We start from the raw sequence: 13,102 nt of genomic DNA on the forward strand, positions 1-13,102 counted from the left end.
AGGCATACGAATGTTCCAAGATGTAATCGGTGATATCAAAGATAATTTTTTGTATACTGCTGAATAGGATAGTGGCTGAGACTCTCTACACCAGGAAGAGCACATGCATCATGGTCCGGACAGAATGAATAAGAACAGGAGAACACAAGGCTTCACCTGCATGGCTGGCTTTCCCAGGATCCAAGGTGCCATAAACTGCACCCACATTACTTACACACTTCCTTTGATCAGCCTGACATCTTTCCTAATGGAAGGGGATAGAACTCCCTGAATGCAAAGCTTGTTTGGAACCACAGGCAATACATCATACAACTCTGTGAACAGTTTCCTGGAAACAGTCACTAATCACCTTTGCCACCTTTATTCTAACCAGGCCCTCAGGTTACAGACTTGCTACTTGGCAACAAGAAATATTGCTTCTGGACATGGCTTATAATTTCTGTCAGAAACCAGGGCACAGACTCAGAACTGGCCTCCAATGAAAGCCATGCCATCACCAGAAATATCATTGAGTAGACCATTTGCATACACAAACAATACTTCCCAATGCACAAACAATCTTATCATTCTTATAACAGCAGTTCTCATTAACATCAACTGATTGCCTTCCTGCACTCCATCCTCATGGAACTTGCCCTCACTTAACTATAAATATCAACACCCATACCAAATCCAGAACAAAACTTTACTCCCAACAACTCAATTCATATCTGTATAATAGTTCATTTGTTGAATCAAGAATCAACCTTGTGCAAACCCTTGGTGCATGCCTACTGTGCTTGTTTACGTATTCTAGTGATAAAGTGTATGCCTATTAGCTGCAGTTTGGGAGCCAGAGGAGCCTCTATAGAGGACAATTTATTAGCCAAATTGAGCGACCTCAAGCAGCTCTGCACTTTGAGGGCTCAGCTACCACTTGCAGTATCTTGGGATGAGTCAGCGCAATCTGGCCCAGATAGCTATGTGGCACTGACAAGGGGACTGGCATCTCCAGCTCTGCATGAGAACCAGGGTACAGGAGTGACGTGATTCTTGAAGCTTCTATCAGTGCTGTACTTCAGAAGCAATTTTGTAGTAGTGTGAACTGCCATCGAAGCTGTTGGATTTATCACAAGACACTTCATCATTGTAGGCACCACTCTGATGATCATGGAGATGATGACTTGCTCCATGTTTGTTAGAATGGTCTCCACCTCTGTGCAAAACCTCGAGATAAGTTGGAACTGGACTCCTCCATGCTCTCAGTTATAATGCTTGTGAGGCTTTAAATGAGACTGGAAGATCCACCTAGCCTAAACTAGAGGGAGGAGTCTTCAGTTCATCCATCACCATGAAACTAAGTTCCGGGAGAAGAAAAGAAAGGAAGCAAGCCCTCAGTGAAGAATCACTTTGGACTGGTTCCAGGAGAATGGAGTGCCCACTTAATGGACAGAGTGAAATATAACTGTGGACAGAAATTTTCAGTTGTTTTAAATGTTAAATGGGGAATCTTTTCTGTAGGTTAGAGTATAAGTTGCCTCGTGAAATGGTGTTTAGTCAATGTTGCTTTTAGTTTATGTGTTACAGTAAAAGTTTTAAAACTTGAAATCCTGTTGTGCAATTCCTTTAAGTTGGTCACTGGAAATTTAAATTTCTTTTTAAAAGTTATCAGTCTCTATGGGGATTGTAACAAATGAAAGAGAGAGGCAAGGGTTAGGTTTTCTTGGAAGGCAGAGCAGATAGAGACCAGTGGTTGACTAAAGTAGCTGCAGTTTGAGATGTAGTGTGTGTAGGGTAACATAGAAGTGAGAAAGGAAAAAGAGGGTATGGTGTGAAATGACACTGGCCAGAATTTTCTGCCTTTCGGGCGGGTGGCCCGACCCAATCTCTGGCGGGCGCGGATCCCCGCCAGCGAAGCGGGCTGCACCGCCATTTTACATGGGCGGGCCAATTAAGGCCCGCCCAGCATAACGTCCAGCGGGAAGCGCTATGCACTTCCTGTGCGGAGGGGGGGAATCCCTGAAACCGAGAGTGCGCTCTTTTGCGCATGCGCACGAAAGAGCGCACATCTCCCTGAGGCTAAATGTAGCCTCAGGGAGATCGCTTGGACTTTGAAAAATATTAAAAATAGAAAAAAAAATTCCCTTACATGTCCCCCTTCATGTGACAATGTTCATAATTTACAAAATAACTTTATTAAAATTTTTAAAACCCTGCATGAAACCTCATCCTGCCCGTGGATGAGGTTCCATGTTTTCTCTATTTGCCGCCGGGGCTCCTGGCCTGCCCACCAACCTTAAGGTTGGACGGGCCGGTCATTTAATTGGGTAAATGATCCTGTCAATGGCCTCAATTGGCCATTGACAGGTCAGCGGGCCCACAGCTGATTTTGCTGCGCCTCCGCCTTCCTGAAAATTTAAATGGGGCAGGGTGACGTCGGGGGTTTTGCCCAACGTCATCCCGCATCATTTTATGCGTCGGCGAGCGGGCCCTGCCCCCTGCTCGCCGACGGCAAAATTCTGCCCACTGTAAGAGAACACCTCCACTGATGCCACTCACCATAGCCATGACTCACCTCCTGTTCCTGATGTCCAGCATATCATCCCCAGGTGGAGAGAGGGTGCACAGACTTGCTTGACCTCCTCCAGTTCCCACTTGCTGCCTCATGATGTGTGTGATCTACCCCTGCAAGAAAGAAGGGCGTGAGCTAGTGACAGCTCATGAGCTGCTTTGGTAATGTGCCTGTTGTGGTCAAATACTACAAATGTTGTGTGCAAGATGTGAGGCGTGGGAAAATGAGAGTTCAATAGTGGTGCTAGTTGGAGGTACAGAATGTGTGATTAGGAGGTTGAGGAGATGGAGTCAACTGTGATGCAGTGACCATAGGAGAATGAAAGGAGGTGAGTGGGGGATTGCTGTGAGTCGTGAGCTGCAGTTGTGAGGAAAGATTAATTGAGCTGAGAGTGACAATTCTTACCTTGACAGCTCTGCTGAGGTCATTAAACTTATTTCTGCACTGCAATCATATCCTGGAATTTAAACTTCTAGCATTAACCTTAGTAACCATCCCTTCCTTCCCACTTGCAATGAAAATGTTGCCTGGAGGGTTTTCTGCCCCATCTCCTACAGGTTTCCTCTTCCTTCCCAACTCCTGGACCAGAGCCTCCAGTGCTACATTGAAGAACTTGGTTACCTTCTTTGGACATTAAGCAGACAGTCTGCACTTTTCAAACATTCCCACTATCTACTGCCAGATAATGCATCACCCCTTTAAGAGTTTCTGGCTGCTTTTAAGTGGTGTCAGACGCCTGATTTCAAAACCCCTCACCACCCTACCCACCAAACAGGCACACAGCCAATAAGCAGTGTAGATAATACTGACCGTATGCCTCACACATGATAATGAGGTCCCAGCATGATTTTAGCTTGGCCCCATGCCCACTCGAAGAGACACGTGCAACCGCTGTCCTGGTCCTTGCGCGCTTGTTTTTTGGGCATAATATTGTTTCTATGCGATAGCCTTCAGAATTTGAAAAGCCATTTCCTATTGAATATAGAGCTAACATTATTTAAATCTGTAAAGCAAGTATCAATGCAAACTGCCAAAACAACAAAGAAGCCTTTTAAGATAATTCAACTTACAATTGAAAATAGTTTATTTTATATTTTAATGTAATTTGATGCCATTGATTCACCATATCCATAATTGTATGAATTAATATCTTAATCCCTCACCAAAATGTACATTACAAAAAATATAAATTTTTGATAAATGAAGTGTCACACAAACCAACTGCTTTCTAAAGATAAAGAGAAATGAAATATCTTAATCTTATTTGATTTGGTTATCAAAATGAGACAGTTCTCCAATAACTAATCCTGTTCCTAGAGAAAAGCCCCCTGAGTATATTCCAGTTTGAAATGTGTAATACATTTCTAATTTGAATATATTCATGAATATGAGAAAATAGACTAAATCATGGTTCTATTTCATTTCTATTCACAAGAAGCAATGATTTAGAATATTAAAGCTGATACAATTGTACTTGTAAATAAAAAGGTGTTTGACATTTAGACAAACAATGTTATAAAATATTTTTAATGTTTTTAGGGGTGAATAAGAGGAAGGTATATACAAAATTGGTTACAAGATTCGTTTAAAATATAGTTGACATGGTGTGTTTTTGATGATGCATGACTCATTCATTGCTCATTATTTTCCTACTGATGGTTGTTTTTTAATCTAACATGATGAAAGCGCACAGTCCTCAGGAACAATGGATCAGTGCCAGGGATTTGCTATTGGCTGGCTGATTTCTTAATATGACCTGACTAATCCACTATGCCTGCTGAAACCCAGCCCCCACCCCTCCCCCACCCCACGAGATTAAGGTTGTCAGGAGCTTGGTCTCCGCAAACTGGTTGAAGGCACGACTTGGAGCATCTTTAATTCAGGAGACCATCTGAAAAGTGCATGGAAAATGACCTTAAATGCAGGCTAAAGCTGACCCACTCAGCTTTTAAGTACAGTTTGCAAATGAGTTGCTAAGTGGATGGACTGACTTGGATATTTTATCTGTTGAAAGGATAATACTTCAAATCATATGCTTGTTTATTTTTCAATTTACTTTGTATTTTAAAAGAAAATGAATGACAAGATCTGTTCTAAACTAAGATAATGAAACCTTGACTACTTTAAGTTGCCTTTTAAAAAATGTAGCACATCCCTTTCATCAGAACATAGTCTAGCTCCCTTCATTGTTATAATTTAAATTATTTAAAATTTATTAGCCTTTGATCTGATTTGATAAAGAAAACCAGTTTGCAGATTTTTAACCTAGAAAGTTATTCGTTCAGATTGGCCACAAAAATTGCAAAGTACAAGCAAAATGCCTTCTAAGGAATATTGGTCAGGTCGAAAACCTTATAAATTCCTAATTCGTGAACCTAAGCAAGAGAACCATCAGCAGGATGTTTTGGTAGCAGCTCTGGGAATGAGAATGGCACCCCAAAAAGCATCCTCAACTCTCTGGCAACCACTAAAACTGTTTGCTTATTCACAGTTAACTTCACTTGTTCGAAGAGCCACTCTGAAGGAAAATGAACGGATTCCAAAATATGAAAAAGTGCATAATTTTAAGGTAAGAATTTGAAATTAATATAGCTAGCAATGAACACATATGTATATTTTCAAATATATATATCTTAGATGTCGATTTACTTAGATATTTTATTAATAATAATAGCCATTGTATGGTAGAATTGTTTATTATGAAACTAAACTCTGGTTACTATCATGGATTTGAGTGAGAATTTTTTTCCAGCGTTGCAATCTAACAATTATTTAACTGAAGTGTTTCACTCAAACTTTGTTTATATTGTCATGTAGCAGTTAAATTTGCTACATTACTCAAAAGAGGTTATTGCATGTATGCTGTCTGGGGTAATTTGTTCAAACTTCAAACATAGATTTCCTTTGAAGGGTAAATTATAGCATCGACGAAATTAAACAATCAAGGGCATAAACTAAGCAGCTTTCTCCCATTCAGATGTAAAGAACAACACAATTGTAGTGACAGTAAACCCTGCATTCTGCCAGTTCTTTGGAAAGGTGCATCGGCTTTATGAAAATAATTTTATATAAGTATTCAATCCTCACTTAAAATTACAGCAAAATTTCTCTCACCTAGACAAACATTAGATCTTTTTGATATTCGTTGCAGATAACCTGTCTCGAATCTGAGTTTGGGCTGTCTGCACTGGTACTAACATCTGGCCTACATCATTATTTCTAGTGAAACCTTTCTTTACTAATGAGATGATTGTGTTGAAAAGTGCAGAGCCAGCTGAAATACATGAAATTACTCTAGCTGGTGAAATATCCTATTTCTAGTATTCTCTTTTTTGCAACCCTCCTACCGGTTTATAAGTAGAAAATGGTCCCAGTAGATATATATGTTTTCATAGCATTATATTCCTTTGCTAATGGAATGGATGTGAGCAAATTCATGAGATAATTGTATTATAATTCTATTTTTTTCTGTATATTGGCTTATGGTTGCTGCTAAATTGCACTCTTAGTGATGGGGTAGTAGAGTAGTTGTGCTTTAATCATTAATTGTTTAAGACTATTTCTGAATATTTATGCATTCAGTTGGAAATATTTAAAGGAGTGATAAATTTCTTGTTGCACTTTCCCAAAAACTGCTTTTTGGCTCTTGTGATTTTGTTGGAACTGCATTGTTTCCAGTATTCAGTAATCTTGTACTTTGTACTTGGGTTTTCTGATTTGATGAATAAAAATGCATTGTCAGTTTGTTTCCACTCGAGATCCTCAGTCATAATTTTTTGTTTGGATTGTTTAACTTAAACTTCATCAACTGATTCAGTTAACTTGCTAAACTTCATTTGTACATGAAAGAGTTAATGTTATCCAAGTACAATTTGGTTGTCATAGCACTTTTCCCCCCAGAGATCAGAGTAAATGCTGCTTTATTTGATAGGGATGTGACACAAAATTAATGCTGGTACCTAACATATTTAATATTATTCATGATTGTGTGTTCTTTCATAATGTACTTAGCATACAACCAAACAGTTAACAGCTTATTCCCAATAATCTACTCATATACATCACCACAAAGGAACATTCTGCTTATGTTTTTGAGCAAAAATAGGTTGCAAATTCCTAAAATTGTGTCATTTTTTTCACTTACATACACCACATCTAAACAGTTTAAGAAAAAGAAACTTCAGTCGTACATATGAGGTTCAGATTGATTTGTGTTAGTATATTCCAGGTGCTTTACTAACTGTGTGTCTGCTTTAAAAATGATTAGCTAACTTATGCTTTTATTTTGATTTTTCTGGAAAATGGTTCAATTAAAATATCTCATTCTGGCCTTGAGTATCTAAAAATGCTAATACTACAGCAGTAGCATCACTGATAGTTGTCATGGTAACTCACCTCCACTCATTTAGCCACCTACAGACGCTGCTCTCATTTAATACATTACATAAGATATATTATTACTAACCATCTCCCCTTGACATATAATGGCATTACAATCGCCAAATCCCCCACTATTAACATCCTGGGGGTTACCATTGGCCAGAAACTTAACTGGATCAGCCATATAAATACTTTGGGTACAACGCTAGTCAGAGGCTGAAAATTCTGCGATGAGTAACTCACCTGCTAATTCCCAAAATCCTGTCCACCATCTACAAAGCACAAGTCAGGAGTGTGAAGGAATGCCCACCACTTGCCTGGTTGAGTGTAGCTCCAACAAAACTCAAGAAGTTTGACACCATGAAGTGTGATGGACAATTAAACAACTAATATGAGGAAGAAGCTCCATGGATATCCCTATCCTCAATGATGGGGAGCTCAGCGCATCAGTGCAAAAGACAAGGCTGAAGCATTTGTACCATCTTCAACCAGAAGTGCCAGATGGATGATCCATCTTGGCCTGCCCCTGAGGTCCCCAGCATTGCAGATGCCAGCCTTCAGCCAATTCAATTCACTCCACGTGATATCAAGAAACAACTGAAGGCACTGGATACTGCAAAGGGTATGGCCGCTGACCAACATTCCACAATTGTACTGAAGACTTGTGCTCCAGAACTAGCTGCATCCCTAGCCAGGGGGCGGAATTTTCCCCCTGTCAGGGGGTAGGTTTAAGAGCGGGCGCGCGGAGGCATGCCTCCGATTGGCACCCCCAACTAGGGGCGTGCCGCCATTTTACGTGGGCGGGCCAGTTAAGGCCCGCCCGGCATGACATCCGCAAGGAAGCGCTATGTATTCCCTGAGCCGAGAGTGCGCTCTTTTGCGCATGCGCACGAAAGAGTGGACTCATCTCCCTGAGGCTAAGTGCTGCCTCAGGGAACTCGGCTCTACAGTGAAAAATCTGAAAAATAGGGGGGAAAAAATTCCCTGACATGTCCCTTCATGTGACACTGTCACATGAGTTGGGACATGTCCATCACTTTTAAATACACTTTAATTACATTTTTTAAAACCCACATGAAACCTCATCCCGCCTGTGGATGAGGTTTCATGCTTTTTCTAATGCCCGCCAGGGTTCTTGGCCTGCCTGCCAACCTTAAGGTTGGATGGGCAGATCCACTAATTAGTTTAACGACTTTGTCAATAGCCTCAATTGGCCATTGACAGGTTGGCAGGCACACAGCTGATTCTGCTGAGCCCCTGCCTACCTGAAAATTGAAATGAGGCAGGATAACGTCGGGAGTTCCACCTGACACCATACCACGTCATTTTATGTGTCAGCGAGCAGGCCCCGCCCCCTGCTCGCCGACCGGGAAATCCTGGCCAAGCTGTTTCAGTGCAGCTACAACACTGGCATTTACCCAGCAATGTGGAAAATTGCCCATGAATGTCCTGTACACAAAAAGCAGGATAAATCCAACCGGTGAATTACCACTCCATCAGTCTATTCTCGATCATTAGCAAAGTGTTGGAAGGGGTTGTTGACAGTGCTATAAAGTGGCACTTACTCAGCAATAACCTGCTCACTGACACTCAGTTTGAGTTCCTCCAGGGCCACTCAGCTCTCTACCTCATTACAGCCTTGGTCCAAACACGGACAAAAGAACTGAACTCAAGAAGTGAGGTGAGAGTGGTTGCCCTTGACATCAAGGCAACATTTGACCATGTGTGGCATCAAGGAGCCCTAGCAAAACTGAAGTCAGTGGGGATCAGGCGGAAAACTCTTTGCTGGTTGGAGTCATACCTAGCACAAAGGAAGATGATTGTAGCTGTTGGAAGTCAATCATCTCAGTCCTGGAACATCGCTGCAGGTGTTCCTCAGGGTAGTGTCCTAGGCCCAACCATCTTCAGTTGCTTAACAAATGACCTTCCCTCCATAATAAGATCAGAAGTAGGGATGTTCGTGGATAATTGGACAATGTTCAGCACCATTCACAACTTCTCAGACACTGAAGCAGTCCAAGTCCAAATACAGCAAGACCTGAACAATAAGTGTCAGGTAACATTCATGCCACACAAGTGCCAGGCAATGACCATCTCCAACAAGAGAGAATATAACCATCACTCCTTGACATTCAAAGGCATTGCTTTCGCTGAATCCCCCACTGTCAACATCCTGGGGGTTACCATTGACCAGAAACTTAACTGGACCTGCTATATAAATACAGTGGCAACAAGAGCAGGTCAGAGGCTGGAGGTTCTGTGGCGAGCAACTCACCTGCTGACTCCCAAAATCCTGTCCACCATTTACAAGGCGCAAGTCAAGAGTGTGATGGAATGCTCTCCACTTGCCTGGATGAGTCTAGCTCCAACAACACTCAAGAAACTTGGCACCATTTAGGACAAGTTAGCTGCTTGATTGGCACTCCATTCACCACCTTCAACATTCACCCCCTTCCACTACCAATGCACAGTGGTGGCAATGTATACCACCTACAAGATGCACTGCAGCAACTCACCAAAGCTCCTTCGATAGCACCATCCAAACTCACAACCTCTACTACCTAGAAGGACAAGGGCAGCAGATGCAAGGGAACACCACCAGCTGCAAGTTCCCCTGTAAGTCACACGCCATCCTGACTTGGAAATATTTCGCCGTTCCTTCACTGTCGCTGCATTAAATTCCTGAACACCCTTCGTAACAGCACTATGGGTGTACCTATACCACATGGACTGCAGCGGTTCAAGATGGCGGCTCACCACCAGCTTCTCAAGGGCAACTAGGGATGGACAACAAATGCTGGCCTAGCCAGAGACGCCCACATCCTGTGAAATAAATAAAAAATTCTAACAAAGATGCGCACAATAGCCATGCATTTTGTGTTTACTTTTCAATGTTTTTAATTGTTAACTTAAAAATAACTAATCTTGTAAGAAAAATGCGTTGAGAGCAGCTGGATCTTACACAACCACTTTCAAACTCTACATTTTTAGTGTTGTCTCCTTTAACTCTTCTGTAACCATTATTTTAAGATTTTTTTCTCTTCAGTTTTATTATATTTTAATCAAACAATTCACTTGAATAATTCTTGATGTTGAACTGTTCATTAAAGTTCTAATTGTGTTGCATGACCTTATTTCCCTAATATTGCACTGATACATTGCAGGTTCACACATTCCGAGGACCTCACTGGTGTGAGTACTGTGCCAATTTTATGTGGGGTCTGATTGCTCAGGGCGTGAAATGTGCAGGTACTTTGCTATTCCAAATATACCTCTTTTCTTCACATTTTTTCTATTATTTGAAACACCAGAATTGCATGTGGTCTTTCTTTAGTGATTTGTTTTTAAATCTTCATATACTTTTCTCCTTAGATATGTTTGCAATGTATCTAACTTGATCATATCTGAAAATATTATAGCAGAGTTAATTATCAAAGCTGTAACCAATTTCCTGAAAAAACATACTTTTATCTGGAATGCTAACATTAAAATGAATGTGCTGTGCACATAATTTTTTACTCATAGTTATTACATTTCAAAATAGCCAGCAATAGTTTTATTTAGGGTAGAAACATGATGTTCAAATGTTACATTTGTAATACACCAATAGGTGACTAGCCTTTTGTACCCGATAATGTAGTTAGTGACTCCAATGTGTGCTCTATAACAATGTAATCTAAAATGTGATATGAAGAAGTTAGCCATTTATCTCATATGACATTTTACACAGTTCAAGTGACTGCACAATATGAATGATATTTATTGGAGGGACACAGCAATATCAGCAACATGCCACAGCAACTTTCATTTAAAACCATTACAGTACTGTCAGCACCATTGTACTGTGAAAGCAAACACCCTCATTTGAAATAACTACTCTTTACTTAAATTATCTGGAAAAATGAAGGTATTAAAATGTATTCAATAGTTACATGTACAGGAACCATGGATTGTGATTTAACTTTGTTCCTAGGGTTTTATATGTGTGGCACTTAATATTCCTATTAAGACCCTTTCCATTTACATAGCAAAGTAACTTGTAGTACTCCTGCACTATCTGTTTAAGTCTACCTGTCTGGAAGATTCCATTTTAAATTAAGATAATCACAAAAAGAACCAAAGAGAGGTTAGGGATTTTTTTTTTACATAAAAGATTGTTAAGACATGGGATGTCCTACCAAAAATCAGGACAATGGGCTATTTGTGGAAATATACTTTGTTTGCAAATTTTATTAGGAGTAGATGTAGTTTAATTGTAAACTATTTGGCTGAACAACTTGCTTTGTTCTGCAAATGGTCCATTAAGACAAAATAAATTTGCAGTCACATGACATAAATTTAGTTCTGATAATTATTCGTTTCCCAGCCTGAACGCCATGGAGTTTCTTTTTAAATAGATTTCCTGCCCGGAAGCCAACCTGATTGCAGCACAAAGATGCAGCCCAAGGAGCAAGTAGGGTTATTGCAGTTACAGATCACAGGAGTCGGGGTGGGGAGGGTTGGATAGGGAATGGTTGAGAGTGTTGGGATGATTTCGGCGTGGTTGAAGATTGCAGAGGATTGGAGAGCGATCAGGGGTGGAGAGATGTAGGATTGGAGAGACTCGGGGATCAAGGGCCGCCCGTCACAGGAATGGTGTTGGACAGGGGAGATCATGGCAGTGAAGGGGTGTTTACACGAAGCTGGTTGAACCTGGATGAAACATCCCTTTTCCTTTTGGCCTACAAACAGCGCTGTAAATGCATTACCTGATGAATTCTTGTCCCTTTTTACCTACCAGGTTTCCTGAGACCCATCAAGTTTCCATTTTTAACAATGATTTGACGTTTTGACGTCAGCATGCAGAGGCGGGCCCGGCATGCTGATGCGTAAAATGACGCATGGTGATGTCGGGCGTGTGTCCTGACGTCATCGCGCACTCACATGATATTTCAGTCGGTGGGCATGTGCTGGAGTCGGCAGAGCGCCTGCTGACAATTAAAAGGCCTATTAAGGTCATTAAAAATATAATTAAATGTTATTTTTCGCTGCCCGTCCAGGCAGGCAAAAAGGCCACGAGACCTTTGCATTTTTAGGAAACCTCATCCACAGGCAGGATGAGGTTTCCAGCAACTAATAAAAATAAAATTAAAAATTCAAAATTTAATTAGTAACATGGCCCTGCTCATGTGACAGAGTCACATGAGGGGTCATGGTTTATGACATTTTAGAAACCTTTATTTTTAATTTTTAAAAATGGTAATTTCCCTGAGGCAGATTTGTGCCTCAGGTAGATTTTCAAGTGCGCACCTGCTCGTGTTTCACGCTGGGCGGATCTTAATTGGCCTGCCAGCGTGAAATCACGGTCCGGCCGCAATTGCAGGTGGCAGTCGGCTTCCCGACCGCCCCTGCCCGCTGAGGGAAAAATCCTCCCCATAGTATTTATATCATGCTAGTGGTACTAGGAACAATATTATCAACTGCTACAAAGAGTTGTGTTATTGATTTCTAATGATCCCATGCACCTATTTAATATATGATTTGGATAGTGAGGAAGAATAATCCTATTTAATTTTACTGAAGAATTTAATAATCTTACAATACAATATTAAAATTTTACAGAATTCTAGACAATATGTTGTTGGTTATTTTAGGATTCTATGTTGATGGCTTAATTCAAAGTCATAGAAACACAGGAACAGGCTGTTTGTCCCACCAAGTCTGCATCAGAGTTTTCTTCCATGAATCACTATATCTAATCCCACTCCTATTCATATCCACACACTATTAAACATTTCTCCTTTTCAACCAATTACTTAATTTATTTTTAAAAGTACTTATGGGGCTAGATTTAGTGGTGGCGGCAGGGGACCTGTTTCAGCAGTCACCAGGACCTGGGGCTGCATCTAGTCAGAGGATTGGCAGCTCAGTGGCACCATCAGGAGCAGTGGCCATTGCTGGGGCTGCACCTGGAAAAGGAGGGTGCTTTGATGGCCATCAGAGCTATGTAAGTGGGGTCTGGAGGTGCAGAGGCCAGCCACATCAGGGGGCCCCACCATGGGCCAAAGTGTGACCGAACACCTCCCTCAATTCCAGAGCCCATCAGTTGGCCATGTGGAAATTGGCCCAAATCTCCCAACGTGGCTGCAACCACAAAATTAAAGCATTTTATTTCTGAAATTGACACAAAAT

General features: G+C 41.1%; 1 protein-coding gene across 2 annotated transcripts in view; it reads left to right on the forward strand.

The window, feature by feature from the left end:
* chn1 (chimerin 1) overlaps nucleotides 1–13,102 on the forward strand; it is a 307,301-nt gene that overhangs the window by 262,456 nt on the left and 31,743 nt on the right. For both annotated transcript variants that reach the window (XM_078552060.1, XM_078552061.1), the window contains 2 exons: nucleotides 5,043–5,120; nucleotides 10,096–10,180. In XM_078552060.1, the coding sequence (XP_078408186.1) occupies nucleotides 5,043–5,120; nucleotides 10,096–10,180 (163 nt within the window). The remainder of the gene's footprint in view (nucleotides 1–5,042; nucleotides 5,121–10,095; nucleotides 10,181–13,102) is intronic.

This window comes from Cetorhinus maximus, chromosome 11 (assembly GCF_964194155.1).
Source record: "Cetorhinus maximus chromosome 11, sCetMax3.hap1.1, whole genome shotgun sequence".
In the NCBI taxonomy this organism is placed as follows: Eukaryota; Metazoa; Chordata; class Chondrichthyes; order Lamniformes; family Cetorhinidae; genus Cetorhinus; species Cetorhinus maximus.